Here is a 14,453-nt window from a genome sequence, read left to right on the forward strand (position 1 = left end):
AGTAAACAGCCCTGCTTCCAGACTGATCCTGTCCACATCACTTAGGAGCTCTTCAGGCTGTGCTTAGGTGATATATGAGTTTATCCACAAAAAATGTCTGTGAAGTGATCAGGTTTTCAAAAGTGACTTCATGCCTTGTCTTTAATCATACTAACCTGGCTTTCACTTAGGAACCCACTTCATTGTATGAGAAAGATATAGGCCTAATGATAAAATCAATATACTGATATGATCAAGGGCACATTCATCATGACCAGAAGAGGCCAGTTCCTGTCAGAGAACATTAAAGGCCTGATCAGTGAAGTCTATACCTTGATCTAAAAGGCTACAAAATACAAGTGAACCCATCAGAGAGGATACAACAAGCAGCAGAAACTTTCCAAAACATCATCGACTCCAGTCAAAGCGGCTAGTTTTCCACCCCTGATTTCGCGTTTGAAAGCGCGTGTGTGTGTGTGTGTAGACGTGTGTGTGTAGACGTGTATGTGAGTGTGTGCGCCCCTCCTACCCTCACTCGGCTCCGTGAAAAGCCTCAGTTTATGACTTGAGAATCCGCTGGTCGCCGGGGAGAGAGACGCTCAGAGCCGCCGTCAGAAAATGAGCGTAGAAAGAATATTCGACGAGCTCGGACATTTCAAGAGGTATGGAGAGATTTTCTACTATTCTCCAGACTTATGAAGTTTGCACATTTCCTCTTGTTCTCTCAACGAGTTCGGGGGTATTTTTTATGGTTTCATCAATAACCAGTTAGTGTAGCTTTTGACCAGCAACCGCTGAACGACTGAAGTTATTTTTATAACTTCAGTTATGCCATTTTTAAAACAAATACTTCTAACAACAAGAGGTTTTTTACCATTTACATTTCATTAGTTGTGTGCAGTTGTACTTTTGGATGCTTTCATTATCACAAAATGCTTCCCTGTGGGACGACAGTGAAAAGTAGGCTACATTAAAAAAAAAAGATGTTGTTTTTTTAATGTGCAAGATAAATATAATTTTCTCATATTTTAAATCTGCTGCAAAGTTACAAATGCCAGAACGTGGGCTTTGCTGTCTTGGGTTTGCCTCCCAAACCTATCTTCCCACTTTAAAGTCATGGAAATTCTTGAATTCTCATTTAATTCTTTTAATTTCTTCATTAGTTAGGTTTTCTCACAGTGATTTATAAAAGCACATACTGAATGAATTTGTTTGGTCTTTTGTAAGTGTAACAAAATATGATCGTTCCCACCACCACGTTTTTTTTTTCTCGACCATGTGGTTTATATAAAGTTGCATTTTACATTTCTGTGCAAGAGGATGTGTTTTAAAAGTTAGAATGACACTCGTACCTCCGCCAAGGCCAACCTCAAGGAAATTGTTGAAAAATGTCCAATCCGATAATGTTAAGGAAAGAGATTTTAAATAGAAATTCATGGCTCCACCCCTTTAATTGGTTTCACACCTAAATTTAATGGGTTAGTCCCTGAGCCATGCCCCATCCTTCCAACAAGTTTGTTGCAAATTGGTTCTGTACTTTTTGTGTAGCCTAATCCTTCTGACAAACAAACAAACCAACAAATGTGTCAATAAATAAGGAGATAATAAAGGGATGAGATAATTTCACATGCTCACAGGACACTCTAACCTGTCTTAAGAATTACATAAAATCTAATGGCATCTTTGATATGCACTTGTTTTTTGTTGTTGTTGTATTACAATTACAATTAATGCAATTATTACAATCCAAATGCCATACAACACATGTATTCTATATATATATATACATATATATACATATATATATACATATTTTAAATGTATTTTCTTTCTCTCCAGATTTCAGGCATGTCTATATTTTGCAGCAGTTTTCCAGGCCGTAGCCTGTGGGATCCACTACCTGGCCTCTGTTTTCCTGGTGGAGACTCCAAACTTTGTGTGCAGTGTGCCCGGCAACATCACTGACGTCCTGTACGGTAACCTGACAGTCTCAAGTCTGGAAGAGGTCCTGCCCGTCTTCAAATCAGGGACTGGGCCCTTGGTGGTGAGGACGTCTGAGGGAGAGCAGTGGGAGCTAAGCCGGTGCCGCTGCGCCCTGCGCATCGATCCCAAAGGGTTTACATATGACTTTGACGGCAACAAAACAGTGAAAGCCTGTGTTGGAAACTTTGTTTACGACCGCTCTGAAGTTCAGCAAAGTATTGTGACGGACTGGGACTTGGTATGTGAGAAAGAGTGGCTGGCCAAACTGTGCCAGCCCACCTTCATGCTGGGGGTGCTGATCGGAGCGCTGATGTTTGGGGACATTGCTGACAGGTAAGCAAGAACTGCAGGGTGGAGAAGAAGGCGGAGGAAACTTAAAAGTTAAATTATATCATGTGAGACACATGATTTTCATCATATAAGGAAGTTGTTTTTCATGTGTGCATTGAAAGGAGCGTGCAGGTTGAGAGGCTGACTTTTTAATCCTGTACACATGCAGTCATAAATTCAGGAGACACGTCTGCACTTCTGCCTCAGCATTAAACATGACACTGTCCTCTCTCATGCTCAGTGACGGGTATATGAGCGAAGGACTGAGTGCACACCCGTGGTTGCCTCATAGGCGTGTGGTGTAGGAAAGGGAAGGTGAGAGTGACAGGAAAAGTGGATGATAGATGTGAATGATCGGAGAAAGAAAGGAAAGGAAGAAGAGATGCGAGTGGAAAAAGAACATCAGGTGTCATCAGGCAGATCTGGTGACCTGGCCACACAACAGCCAGCTGCTGGGCTAGAACGGAACTTAGGTGGTCAGCATTTAGAAGTAGGACTTTTGCCTGATGAGGGCAGAGTCGACGGGGCACCTGCTTTGATGTCTGCCCAACTATCTCTTATTATGGATCCTGCTAACAGTTCAGACAGAGGAGGTTAGAATTAAATGCTTATGGCAGTAGTTATTTTGGATGGGTTAATCATTATTTTTATGCTTTTTATCTGTGCACTTACACTGGTGTGGGCACTGTCTGGTAACTATGGCTCACATTGTGAGGTCAAGTTTTGCTGGCGTTGATCCAAGAGCGGTTGGTCTACAACCAAGTCCAGTTGCCCTTGATTCAACCTGTTGTGGATAACCATGACCTGGATGACTGCCTGCCAATGAATTACACTGAGCACCCAAAGGGGATGTGGAGCATCTCTCCCTTATTAAAAGCAAAAATGATGGTTTGTACAGAATTGGATAATATTGAGGTTAGATGTTGTACAGGTGTTCAGTGACGCAGATCTGCAAGATATGAAATGAAGCCTCATTTACTCAAACTTACTCAGACAGTGAGCATCATGATTGTTCCACCAGTTTGACCTTGTAAGTGGAACCACAGAAAATAAGTTTATATTACTTTACAACATTGCCATCATCACAGCAAAAACATCAAACATTTGATTGTTTCAGGTTCTCAAATGAGAATTTTTTTAGTCTTACATTGTTGTAAACTGAATATTTTCAGTCTGTTGGTTCATTTCATTGCTCTACGATATGTTAATGGGCATTTTTCACTATTTTTTGATGTTTTGTCAATTAAAAAAATCATTGATTAATTGAGAAAATACGTGGCAGATTGATTGGTAATGAAAATAATCATCATTTGTAGCCCTGCAGCTAACACACCTTGAAGCAGAACTTCACTTGTCTTAGAACTGGATCACATTTCTTTATCCAAGCGTGTATCATACTCGTTGCAGAATTTGACCAAACTGTTGCAAATGAATGATTCCCTGTTTTTTACCTGAGCATACTGTATAAACTCAATTACTTTTTCCTCTGTCCCTCTGTCCATTTATCTCTCTCTCTCTCTCACCCTGTTTTCCTCTCCCTTCCTCTCACCTGTATGTTTCTCTCTCCTCCAGAGTTGGTCGTGTGAGGATTCTGATGATCACCAGCCTCTGTCAGTTTGGGCTCGGGGTGGCCGTAGCATTCTCTGGAAACTACTATTTCTTTGTGGTGCTTCGTTTCCTCCTTGCAATGGTGAGTTCAACCTGTGCACACATGCATGTGCACTTCTGTACTGTGTATGGTTGTGTGTTTTTGTATGTCTGTTTTCTTTTCTACCGTGGATGGCGCCATTGAGGGAATGGCAACTTAAGTAGCGTGGATTAGGATAGTGGCCTCACTACCATATGAAATCCAAAGCAGTTCCAGGAACTTTAGCTTGTAAAGGCAATCCAGTGTAGAAGTGCATTTTGAGAAATTTTTTCAAAACCCTAATGTCAGTGTGTAAATGTTATCATTTTGAAAGAAGTTTCTTATGAATGCATGCATTCTGGACTTTTTGCAAAAGTTAACATGGGACGAGGGAGGTGCCCTTACCTTCTACCTTTCCTTGTAAAGGAACATTCTTCTTCAGGTTCACTATGTATCCGATTTCTGGAAGTTCCTCTGCAAAACAATCTCTCAGCCAGTTGCTAATGTTCTCTGTGAATATATTAAGAGCCACCTCCTGTTAGTCATTTTGCAGTCAAGCCAACATGCAAGTCACAATGTTTGCTCCAGCTGTGTATAAAATGAATATAAGTAAATATAACTGTGTAACTTTAACTGTATGTATAATGTATTTCTGTCCTCTTACTGGGCGTAGTTTGTGATAGAAGAATTTACTTGGCAAATAAGTTAGAATAGTCTTTTCATGTGGTAATAGTTTTGAGAACCCATTTACATCCATATGCATGAAAGTAGCAGAAATGAGAGAAAAAAGAAATTGATATAGATGTTAAGGGGAGGATCTGTTTTTCTGCATGCCACGCATAGATATCTGCGTATTTATAAATATGACATTTACATATGAATTGAGTTGACGTTCTTGCTCAGGACTTTAGGAAAATACCTAAAATATGAGCATCAGAATACGTCTTACAAATTAAATCAGATCCTGTGTCCTGGTAAAGCTTAGTTGGTGCATCAGCTTTAAAAAAAAACAAACTACCATATCCAAAGTAAAAAAATCATATGGAATATGAGGGATACATGGCAGTAAAGCGGCAGAGACTAAATTGGTGCCCTCAGTGTGTCTTTGTATAGTCAAATGTGTGTTTGTGTGATTTTATGTGCATAAAAGAACATGTTTACAAGGGAAAGGAAGGGAGTCATTACGGTTACAAGCCCACATGGCAGTAAAGTTGTCCTGAAAGAGCCCCTACAGTCTGCCCACTGTTTCACTCCTCGACGTCTTCTACCATCCCCCCCAGCCCTCCTCAGCTACAGCTGTTGTTTTTCACAGAGTCAGACTCTCAGACAGTGTAGGCCCATACTGCTCAGCCGCACTACACACAGTGCATATTCTGTCTTATAAGCAGGGACAGCTTACTGACATATATATTACACTATGATTGAAATATTTCTCTTTTAGAGATCTGGCTAAATAAACAGAATTAAACATATTTACCCTTAAGTTGCAGATATATCAACATATTGCTGCTGTGAATATAAATCGTCCTGTGATTATGGTACTGTATATACAAATGACAAATAGTTGGTTTAGTAAAAAACAAAAGGAAAATGTAACAATGCCCATTTCAACTTTGTTTAAAAAGATAAAAAGCCACACTGTTTCTTTTACGAATGAAGAGTTGAATTAATATGTGATAAAATTCATCCTTTCTCACTTCAATGTATTCAATTTTTCTGCTACAGTCTGAGTTGGTCTGATTATGACTAGCAGCTTACGGTGGCTTATGTTTGCAAACTTTATATTTTTATATGTAGCTGTGTAACTGATTTTATAATTCCTTTTTACTTGTGCTACTCTTACATTCTTGTGACTGCAGTTGTTGCTGTTAAGTAAAAGTTGCAACTGCTGGATATATGGCCTAAAAAAATAACAAACGCCATTTAAAATTAAAAACTTAACACTATGCATTCTGTGGTAACAATACTGACACAAAGTGCCCATAAATTTAGTTCAGCATTTCACCGTCCTCCTTCCTTGCTTTGCTCATGGCAGGTGTCCAGTGGCTACCTCGTGGTGGTGTTTGTCTACGTTACCGAATTCACTGGCATCAAGGTACGCACATGGACCTCTATGCACGTTCACGCGGCCTTTGCAGTCGGCATCATGGTGGTGGCTCTGACCGGTTACCTGGTGCGGGTCTGGTGGATCTACCAGATCATCCTCTCCATATGCACCTCGCCCTTCTTGTTCTTCTGCTGGAAGTTCCCGGAGACGCCTTTTTACCTGATGGCCAAGGGCCGCTACAAGGACACTCAGACCCTGCTGGATGCGATTGCCCGCTTCAATGGCCTTGAGTGCAGGCTGAAGGCAGAGGATCTCCTGGAACCAGAGGAGAGAGAGAACGGCAGAGCTCTGCTGGAGAAGGAGGCAGAGGAGCGGCCATCGCAGAGTGAAAAGAAGCTGTCCATCCTGGATCTGTTTGGAAGCTGGAGGATGGCGGGCCGCACATGCACAGTGTGGGCCATCTGGTTCATCGGCAGCTTGGGCTACTATGTCTTCTCTTTAGGCTCAGTCAACCTAGGTGGAAACCAATACATTAACCTCTTCCTTGCTGGTAAGTGATTGGCTAATGAGGAGGTAATGCTATTACGAACCTATAACACGTCCTGCTTCGGCCATTCGAATGTAGATACCTTTGTGTTTGTGAACTGTTGTCAACTGCTGAACCTCTTTGGATTTTAAACGGAAATCTAATAACAGATCAGCCTTTTCTCATGTAAACAAATAAGGCTATTAGCCCTGAGCTTAGTTCAGCCCTGTTTATCAAATGGGGCAGAATACTAATAAAACTGTCTTAGCCATAACGCTAGTTCTGCACACTATCAAATATCATGTTCATCCCAGGCCGTATATCACCTGGGAGAATATTTTGTCGTTGAGAAGGCAGTAAGATTCTTTGCTGTTCACCATTGTGGCTTACTGCTCTGTTTCCAAGAACAGAGCAGTTTTCTGTATGCAGCAAACCACAACTACAGCTCCCCACCACAACTACAGCTCCCCGCCCCAACTAAACAGTTTTGCTGTTGCTTTTTTATCTAATTAAGAAAATAAGATTTGTACTGTAATAAACATTTTTGTTGTTAAACAAATCTAAAACCGATGTACTACTCATGCAATGCTGATATATGCTAATGCTAATATATAGTGAATTATTATTTTCACAAATGTACATCATAAATACCACATTTGGTAGTATTAATGTCTGGGATTTCAATTTTAGCTGTTCAGCAGAAGATATGCTTGTTGCAGTGTTTGCATTAGGTTTACTTTGTCTTCCTTTCTCTTTACACATAACAGAAAATGCTGATTATGTGCTTCCTTTAACATCCAGTAGGAACATTTATAATCCCCACTTAATTCCTTTGGAGACTTACAGTAGAGCACATTTAGGAAGCTGATCTTTGCCAACATTTTAGAAACTAGTTATTTAGGTCCCCTGGATAGAATGTCACAGTGTCAGTGTGTCATGGCCGTGATAACCTCAGACTGAGAGCTGCTGTGATTGGCTGTTTCCAGGCGCAGTGGAGCTCCCCTCGTATCTGGTTGGCTGTTTTGCAATGGACCGGATTGGAAGGAAGAAGACTTGTGCCCCAGCTCTGCTACTGGCCGGGGTGGCTTGTATGCTCATCATTGTGGTGCCTGCTGTACGTGCAAAAACTCTGTGTGTGTGTGTGTGTGTGTGTGTGTGTGCGTGTGTGTGTGTGTGTGTGTGTGTGTGTGTGTGTGTGGGAGAGAGAGAGAGAGAGAGAGACAGTATATGTATATATATATTTAAGTGTTGGTATAATTCATGTTTTTCTCCTTTGTTGCAGCCATAGATGCAGTCAACACTGTTATTGCTTTGGGATTATAAAACTACTGGTGTCAGCACAATTTTTAGTGGCTCCATAAAAATAGTCATAGATATGAGTAACAAAAATTCTGTCACAAACTTTTGCACCTATATGACCCCAAATTTAGAGGAACTAGCCAGACACCACACTAATCTTCGTGTCATAATCAATGCAGGCCAATTTTCATTCAAAGAATGTTTATTTTAACTTTCTCACAGTCATTTGTAAGTGCTGTCACTTCCACTTTTGTCAAATCCTGATGTTTCACTGCATTTGGAGCATTACACATGTGACAGTGGCCCTGTTCAGACCTGGCATTAAAATGTATCTTGGGGGATCCAATCACAAGTGGACAGCTCTAAGTACAGGTGTGAACGCTCCTAAGATGCATTGAGGACGCATTTGAGACCCAATCACTCAAACATTGTGTGAACACAAAGGCGCCCTTGGCCACATTGAAGGACCGCCTACTCAACTGACGTCTTCTGCCACAGTCTAGTTAGTCCCAACACAGTTTCATAATGACACTAAAATGTTTCAAATGACTACAAGCTTATTTTATTGTAGAGCTGTGTGCATTGCAATGATTCACTTAATCCCTCATTGCTCCGCTCTCTCTCTCTCTCTCTCTCTCTCTCTCTCTTCTCTCTCTCTCTCTCTCTCTCTTTCTTTCTCTCCTTCTCACACACACAAACACATACACATTGATAACAGACACGTCTGTCATAATCGCATTGGCTAAAACAACAATGCATACATGTGTATTTGCATATAAAGCAGGGAACTGAAACCCGATCACAATCTGTCACTAGAGACGCATGTGAAGACGTATTCTGGTGCTAGGTGTGAACTCAAGTGCTTAGAGCCGTCAACTTGTGGTCATACCCTACAGGTTAATGCCAGGTCAGAACAAGGCCAGTGACTCCAGTGTCAACAAGGTCTTTCAGGGAAAGCCAGAAACAGGCTTACTTTAATATTTCTTAAGTATTTTCTGCAGTGGCACAATCTGTCTGGAGTTTATTGTCCTGTCCTGACGTTGCCCCGGGCGGTTGGACCACTTTCACTGTTGAGCTCTGATATATGACACACTCAGCTCCCAGTGTGTGTGTGTGTGTGTGTGTGTGTGTGTGTGTGCGTGTGTGCGTGTGTGTGCGTGTGTGTGTGTGTTTTGAGCTGTGACCCAAATTAGTACTGCTTATGGCTGGGTTGGCTAACAGCTGGTACTTAATGTCCAAGTAAATATGACCTTTGACCTTGAAAGCCTTTTTGAACAGAGCAGTCAACAAGTGTGACGTGAAAAACAAGCGCACGCAGACAGTGGAAACAGTGGAGACAGCATCTTTCTTTTTTTCTTTGATTGTGTCACTGTAGTATCTTCTGCAGGCCTCCACAGAGAAACACAATCTAGTGAACTCCCTCTGCTGACTTAACACACATACCAGAGTGTCTGTAACTTTCTTTGGTAAACTACATTGACTTATACTGTATATCTTACCTTGGTAAACATGTCATGGTCTCTAATGTATGAGAGAAGAGGAGTAGAAGCAGTATACTGTATAAGTATACTGTACAAGAACTTGATTTGGTGACAGTTTCTTAGTGACAGGATTTACATACAACACACACTCAAGTCTGTACAGTAAATATTAAGCTACAGCCAGCATAGGCTTAGCTTAGCTTAGCATAAAGACTAGAAACGCTCTGAAACAAGTAGCTAGCTCCTGTCCAAAGTTAATGAAATCTTCAGATTCTGTTGGTCCCTCTGTTGATCTTTGCACGATGTGCTCTTCTGTTCTGGGCTTGGGTTTTCTTTACATACTTGTTAAGTAGTTTTCTTAAACTTTCTGAAGATTTGTAATGCTGGTGTTTCTAACTCTAGCAGTCAAATCTTCAGTCTGTGTCTGATGCTTTAGAAAGTGTGTTTTTTTTTATTTTTATCATGGCTACTCTGAGTGCTTTTACTTTTGAATGCTGTGTTTGTCTAAATACTGACACTGCACTGTATTAGTTAGGGAGTGACAGTAATTGCGCTCTAAAGCCAAACATTTATACTTATTTCAGTGGCTTAACTTGTTCCCTATCTGTATTTTGTCCACATGTAACCACTGTAAGTTTTTCTAAGCACTACACTCTGGTGACACATGACATAGCTTTCTGCCAAATCTGGCATCTGGACACGATTCTTTTTTGCCACGCAAACAGCCCTGTGTGTGTCATATATTCACATGGGGCTACATACTTTTACTACCATGGGAACACACACTAGCAGTGACTGATTAACAGCAAAAATATTTAATAAACAAATTCATAAATTACAGGGTAGTAAGTAAGTAAGTAAGTAACAAAGACCTTCACTTTCAGAGCACCCTAAAATAAAGCTGGTTCGTTTCAGGCCAGCAGTTTAAAAATAGCTTATGTGGATAGGATCACCTCACACAGCCTCCCTCCTGTCTCTGTGTATCTTTAGCATTGTCAGTCTGGGCCGGGTGTTGGTGTCTGTATCTATTGCGTCACAGCAGCAGACTCAGTTGTAGTTCTCCAGGTGTTGGTAAGAGAAGCCGTAGTGGCTCCTTAGGTCACAGCTCACTTTCCAAGAACAGCTTTTTCTTTTTTTTTTTGCCTGTGTACCGTTGAAACACATGACAAACACACATTCAGATATGAAAGACATGTATGTGCAAATATTAAACACTCAGTATCGTATCTATATCTACACTGCCATGAATAGAAATAGTTTTGTTTAAGTGGTTCCCATGCTACAAAGTTTAATAATGAGGTAAATTAAAAGTGAGTGACTGAGGGAGCAATCATCCCTTCGCTTTATTAGATCAGTTTATTAGAAAATGTAACCGAGCAGAATTGAGTCAGCATGAACTTCACTTCACCCATCCATGGAGGGCTGTAAGAGTCTCGTGTTTAAAGCTTGACTATTAACAGAGTAAGTGGTCTGATGAAAAGTCTTAAGGTCAAAAGTCAAGTGTTAATGACGTTGGCTGTAATATCACATGCTGCCAAAATGATGTCCATGACTGTTGAGCTCACTTCTCACCCCTCCACCCCTTTTCCACAGGACATCGAGGTGCTGGCCATCGCTCTTTGTATGACAGGGAAGTTTGCCATCGCCATTGCCTTTGGTCTCATCTATCTGTACACCTGTGAGCTTTATCCAACCATCATCAGGTAACAACAAACTGAATCAAAACATATACAGATCCCCGAGACATAGAATATCTGGCCTAGAATCAGTTTGCAATTTGTCATTTTATAGATGTTTTAACCACCAGTAGCCTGTTAAAGCTGGTGTCATACTGACAAATAGTTAGCTTGTTTCCCCGAGCTTTAATGTAAAATTCCTGCCAACACACACTACAGCACAATTTGATATATATTTTAATGTAGTTTTGTTTACCTTCTTCTTAGTTCTCAGTTTTTTAAGCATTATTTAAGTGGAAACAAACAGGAAGGACGGGTCAAGAATGTCATCAACATTGTATGTGTTTTTGTATGTGTCTACCCCTGTCCACAGGATATCGTTATGGGCACATTAAAGTTGTTTTGTGTCTTTCCATGTATGAAGAAACAGCAAAGTTAAAAAAAAACATTTTTGATCATACATTGACAGTACAACCAGTGTTTTATGTACAGCTGCATTTATGGTACACTTTTTGATCAAAAAGTAATGTTACTGTTCAGAGAGTTTCCAGTAATAGATTTTTCCTCTATTTTGGTGGTGGTAGGCCTTAGGTCTGTACCCTGATGTCAGGGTACAGACATAAGATTCTCTAATGTTGCTGACCTTGTGCATGATCTCCCTCCAGGTCTCTGGCAGTAGGTAGTGGCAGTATGATGTGCCGTGTTGGCAGTGTGGTGGCCCCCTTCTGTGTGTACCTGGCTGATGTCTGGGTCTATCTGCCTCAGGTATACATGTTTTCTTTTGGCTGGTTCTTGCAGAACAACAAATTTTTAATATTTAATTACCTGTTTTCACCTTGTCCATTCTGTTACCTTAGTACCCTGTTCATATTTATCATAGTTTATCTACAAGGGTAAGAGAGTAAATTCTAGCAAATTCTTTTTTTTTTTTTTCCTTTTATCATGACCCCTGTGCAGCTCATCGTGGGAATCCTGGCATTCATTATCGGAGTGCTGACATTGCTGTTGCCTGAGACCCTGGGCAAACCTCTAACAACCACCTTGGAGGAGGCAGAGGCTCTGGGACGCAAAAAACAGGATGGGTTGGAGATGAACCAACATGATGTCAAGGCCTGAGCTGCACGCTGCTGGAAAAAGAGAGGGACAGACACACCGAAAGAAGCTTTGGAAAAACAGAATGAGACAGAAGGAGCGAAGAGAGAGGAGATGATGAAACAGTAACACCATTGATTTATTGGATCGTCTGGAAAAAGGAAACAAGCTTTTATCAGAACTCTTGAAATGATGCTATTGTTCTCATTTTGTTCTGTAAAGTGACCACCAGGCTTCACTGTGTGCGTGCGTGTGTGTGTGTGTGTGTGTGTGTGTGTGTGTGTGTGTGTGTGTGTGTGTGTGTGTGTGTGTGTGTGTGTGTCTGTGTCTGTGTCTGTGTCTGTGTCTGTGTGTCTGTGTGTCTGTGTGTCTGTGTCTGTGTGTGTTTGCATAATTTCTGTGTCCATGGAAACATGAAGGATAGAATAGGAAAGGATCATTTCAGTTTATGACAACTTCAGTCTTATTTTGGTAGTTTTGCCAATTGTTCCTATTAGTTATGATAATGTTGAACTCACCAAAGTAATTGCAAAGGTTGAACACAGATCCACTGCCACAACAACAGTCAGAGTCAGACAGGCTGAAAGTAAACTAACAGTTTAGATTTATTGACACCATCTTTGTCTTGAAAATTGCGTGTAGAACTAAGGCAAGCACAGCAAGTCAAAGTTTGAACAGGAAGTCTTTAAGTTGCTAACTGCTAGTGTTTCTTTCCCCACTGGACTTCTTTCTTCTCGGACTTCCCCGATTTCGTCTTACTGTGGTGAGCACAGTGTTTATATTATTGATAGGACCAATGACTGAAACTACAAAAATAAGAGTTCCTGTAAAGCAAAAAGGTCATCGTGATTATGCCAAATGCTGCAGTCTGATTTAGTTACCTCATGGTAAGTGCCGATCATGGCTTTGTCTTGGTTATTTTACATTGAAATACATCCCATACATATTACCACAATCAAAACAATAGCATGTATTTTTATAATATGAGAGAAGTGCCTTATTTTCGATTTATTTTAAAGTCACCTTTTCAATTTTTCAACTTTTTTTTTTTAATCTCAGGTCATCCGCTTTTAGATATCACTGTGAAACTATCATTTTGAAGGTATTTTTGAATTTTACACTGTTTGATATTATCCTCAATTCCATCTTGTTTAAGATGCCATTGCTAAGCTTTAACTTTGTTATCTATTGTGAGTGTATTTGTGTGCATGTGTGTAAGTTGGTTTCCTTGTTTTCTTCATGCTTATACCGGGTATGATGCTGAGCATATGGAAGGAAAAGTATGTAGAGTAATACTGCATTACTGTGAGTCAAGGTGCGATATCCAGATGTTTGGACCAAAGACAGGAATGAACCACAACAGTATGGAGTTGTATTCACCTGCTTTGAATATTGTAGTACAGCACTAGCATGTATTTGTTTCATATCAAACCATTGTGTTGTGTTTTAATCTGAAGGAGGACAAAAAATCATGACAATCAACTGGTTTCCTAACAGTGATGACATTTGATCACCAGGTGATGACAGTACTCAGGTTCAGCATTCAGTTCTGAACAGTTTTACAATCAACATTATGATTTTTTTTTTTTTTTGTATAAAAAGTTGTTTTGTTAGTATTATTTTTATTTCATTATGGAAAAATAAACAAGATGGCCAATACCGAGGCAAAACTACTCTCTCCCTCTCTCAGTCTGTCAAAATTGGGAATTGGAGGGTTCAACCTGGTGCTGGAAAAGTGGGGAATCTATTTTTATTATACTGGGCAAACAGAGCAGGTCTGGGAACAGCCCTCTATCACCAACAGCTTCCTATTTGCCAGTGGAGAGGAGGTCCCAACTGCCATAATAACAGCTCCCTCTGCACCACCCAGCACATGAACAAACCCCTTGTGTTTTTTTTTTGGAATAGAAAACTCTACAGATCCATGAGCAGTGGTGTGTGTGTGTATTGTGTGTGTATTGTGTGTGTATTGTGTGTGTATTGTGTGTGTGTGTGTGTGTGTGTGTGTGTGTGTGTGTGTGTGTGTGTGTGTGTGTGTGTGTGTGTGTGTGTGTGTGAGTGTGAGTGTGTGTGAGTGTGTGTGTGTGTGTGTGTGTGTGTGTGTGTAATGCACTTCACTTGAACCTTAACAGCCAGCCTGCTAATGTGAACTTCCACACTGTTGCCCCAAATAGTGTGTGGTTGTTGTTGGACACTATGGAGTGAAGACTGTTGGAAACCTTCAGTGTGTGTGTTTTAGTTCTATCCTTATGAGGACCAAATTGAACTTTAGACTTCTAGAGAGGGGGCATTTTTTTGGAAAGCGGACAGAGGGCTGTTTGAAGGTTAAGTGCGAGGTTACATACTGTATCGTCACTCAGGATTCTGTATATTGTAGCAGCGCTTACACTGTGATAAAGACAGGAAAAGGCTG

At 40.6% G+C, this 14,453-nt stretch overlaps 1 protein-coding gene across 1 annotated transcript; it reads left to right on the plus strand.

The window, feature by feature from the left end:
* Window positions 1–501: 501 nt before the first annotated feature.
* Window positions 502–13,713, plus strand: slc22a16 (solute carrier family 22 member 16). The gene is made up of 8 exons (XM_056405201.1): window positions 502–641; window positions 1,819–2,295; window positions 3,865–3,982; window positions 5,955–6,516; window positions 7,479–7,606; window positions 10,866–10,975; window positions 11,614–11,713; window positions 11,906–13,713. The coding sequence occupies exons 1-8, from the start codon at window positions 598–600 to the stop codon at window positions 12,062–12,064; spliced, it is 1,698 nt and encodes a 565-aa protein (XP_056261176.1). The 5' UTR covers window positions 502–597; the 3' UTR covers window positions 12,065–13,713.
* The last annotated feature ends 740 nt before the right edge of the window (window positions 13,714–14,453 follow it).

Source organism: Seriola aureovittata, chromosome 19 (assembly GCF_021018895.1).
Source record: "Seriola aureovittata isolate HTS-2021-v1 ecotype China chromosome 19, ASM2101889v1, whole genome shotgun sequence".
NCBI classification, from domain to species: domain Eukaryota; kingdom Metazoa; phylum Chordata; class Actinopteri; order Carangiformes; family Carangidae; genus Seriola; species Seriola aureovittata.

Excerpts from the sequence above, each read along its gene's own strand:
- slc22a16 (XM_056405201.1), top strand. The coding sequence starts at position 598 with ATGAGCGTAGAAAGAATATTCGACGAGCTCGGACATTTCAAGAG. Across the intron at positions 7,607-10,865 it reads TCATCATTGTGGTGCCTGCT|GACATCGAGGTGCTGGCCAT; the intron begins GTACGTGCAAAA and ends CCTTTTCCACAG. Across the intron at positions 11,714-11,905 it reads TCTGGGTCTATCTGCCTCAG|CTCATCGTGGGAATCCTGGC; the intron begins GTATACATGTTT and ends ACCCCTGTGCAG.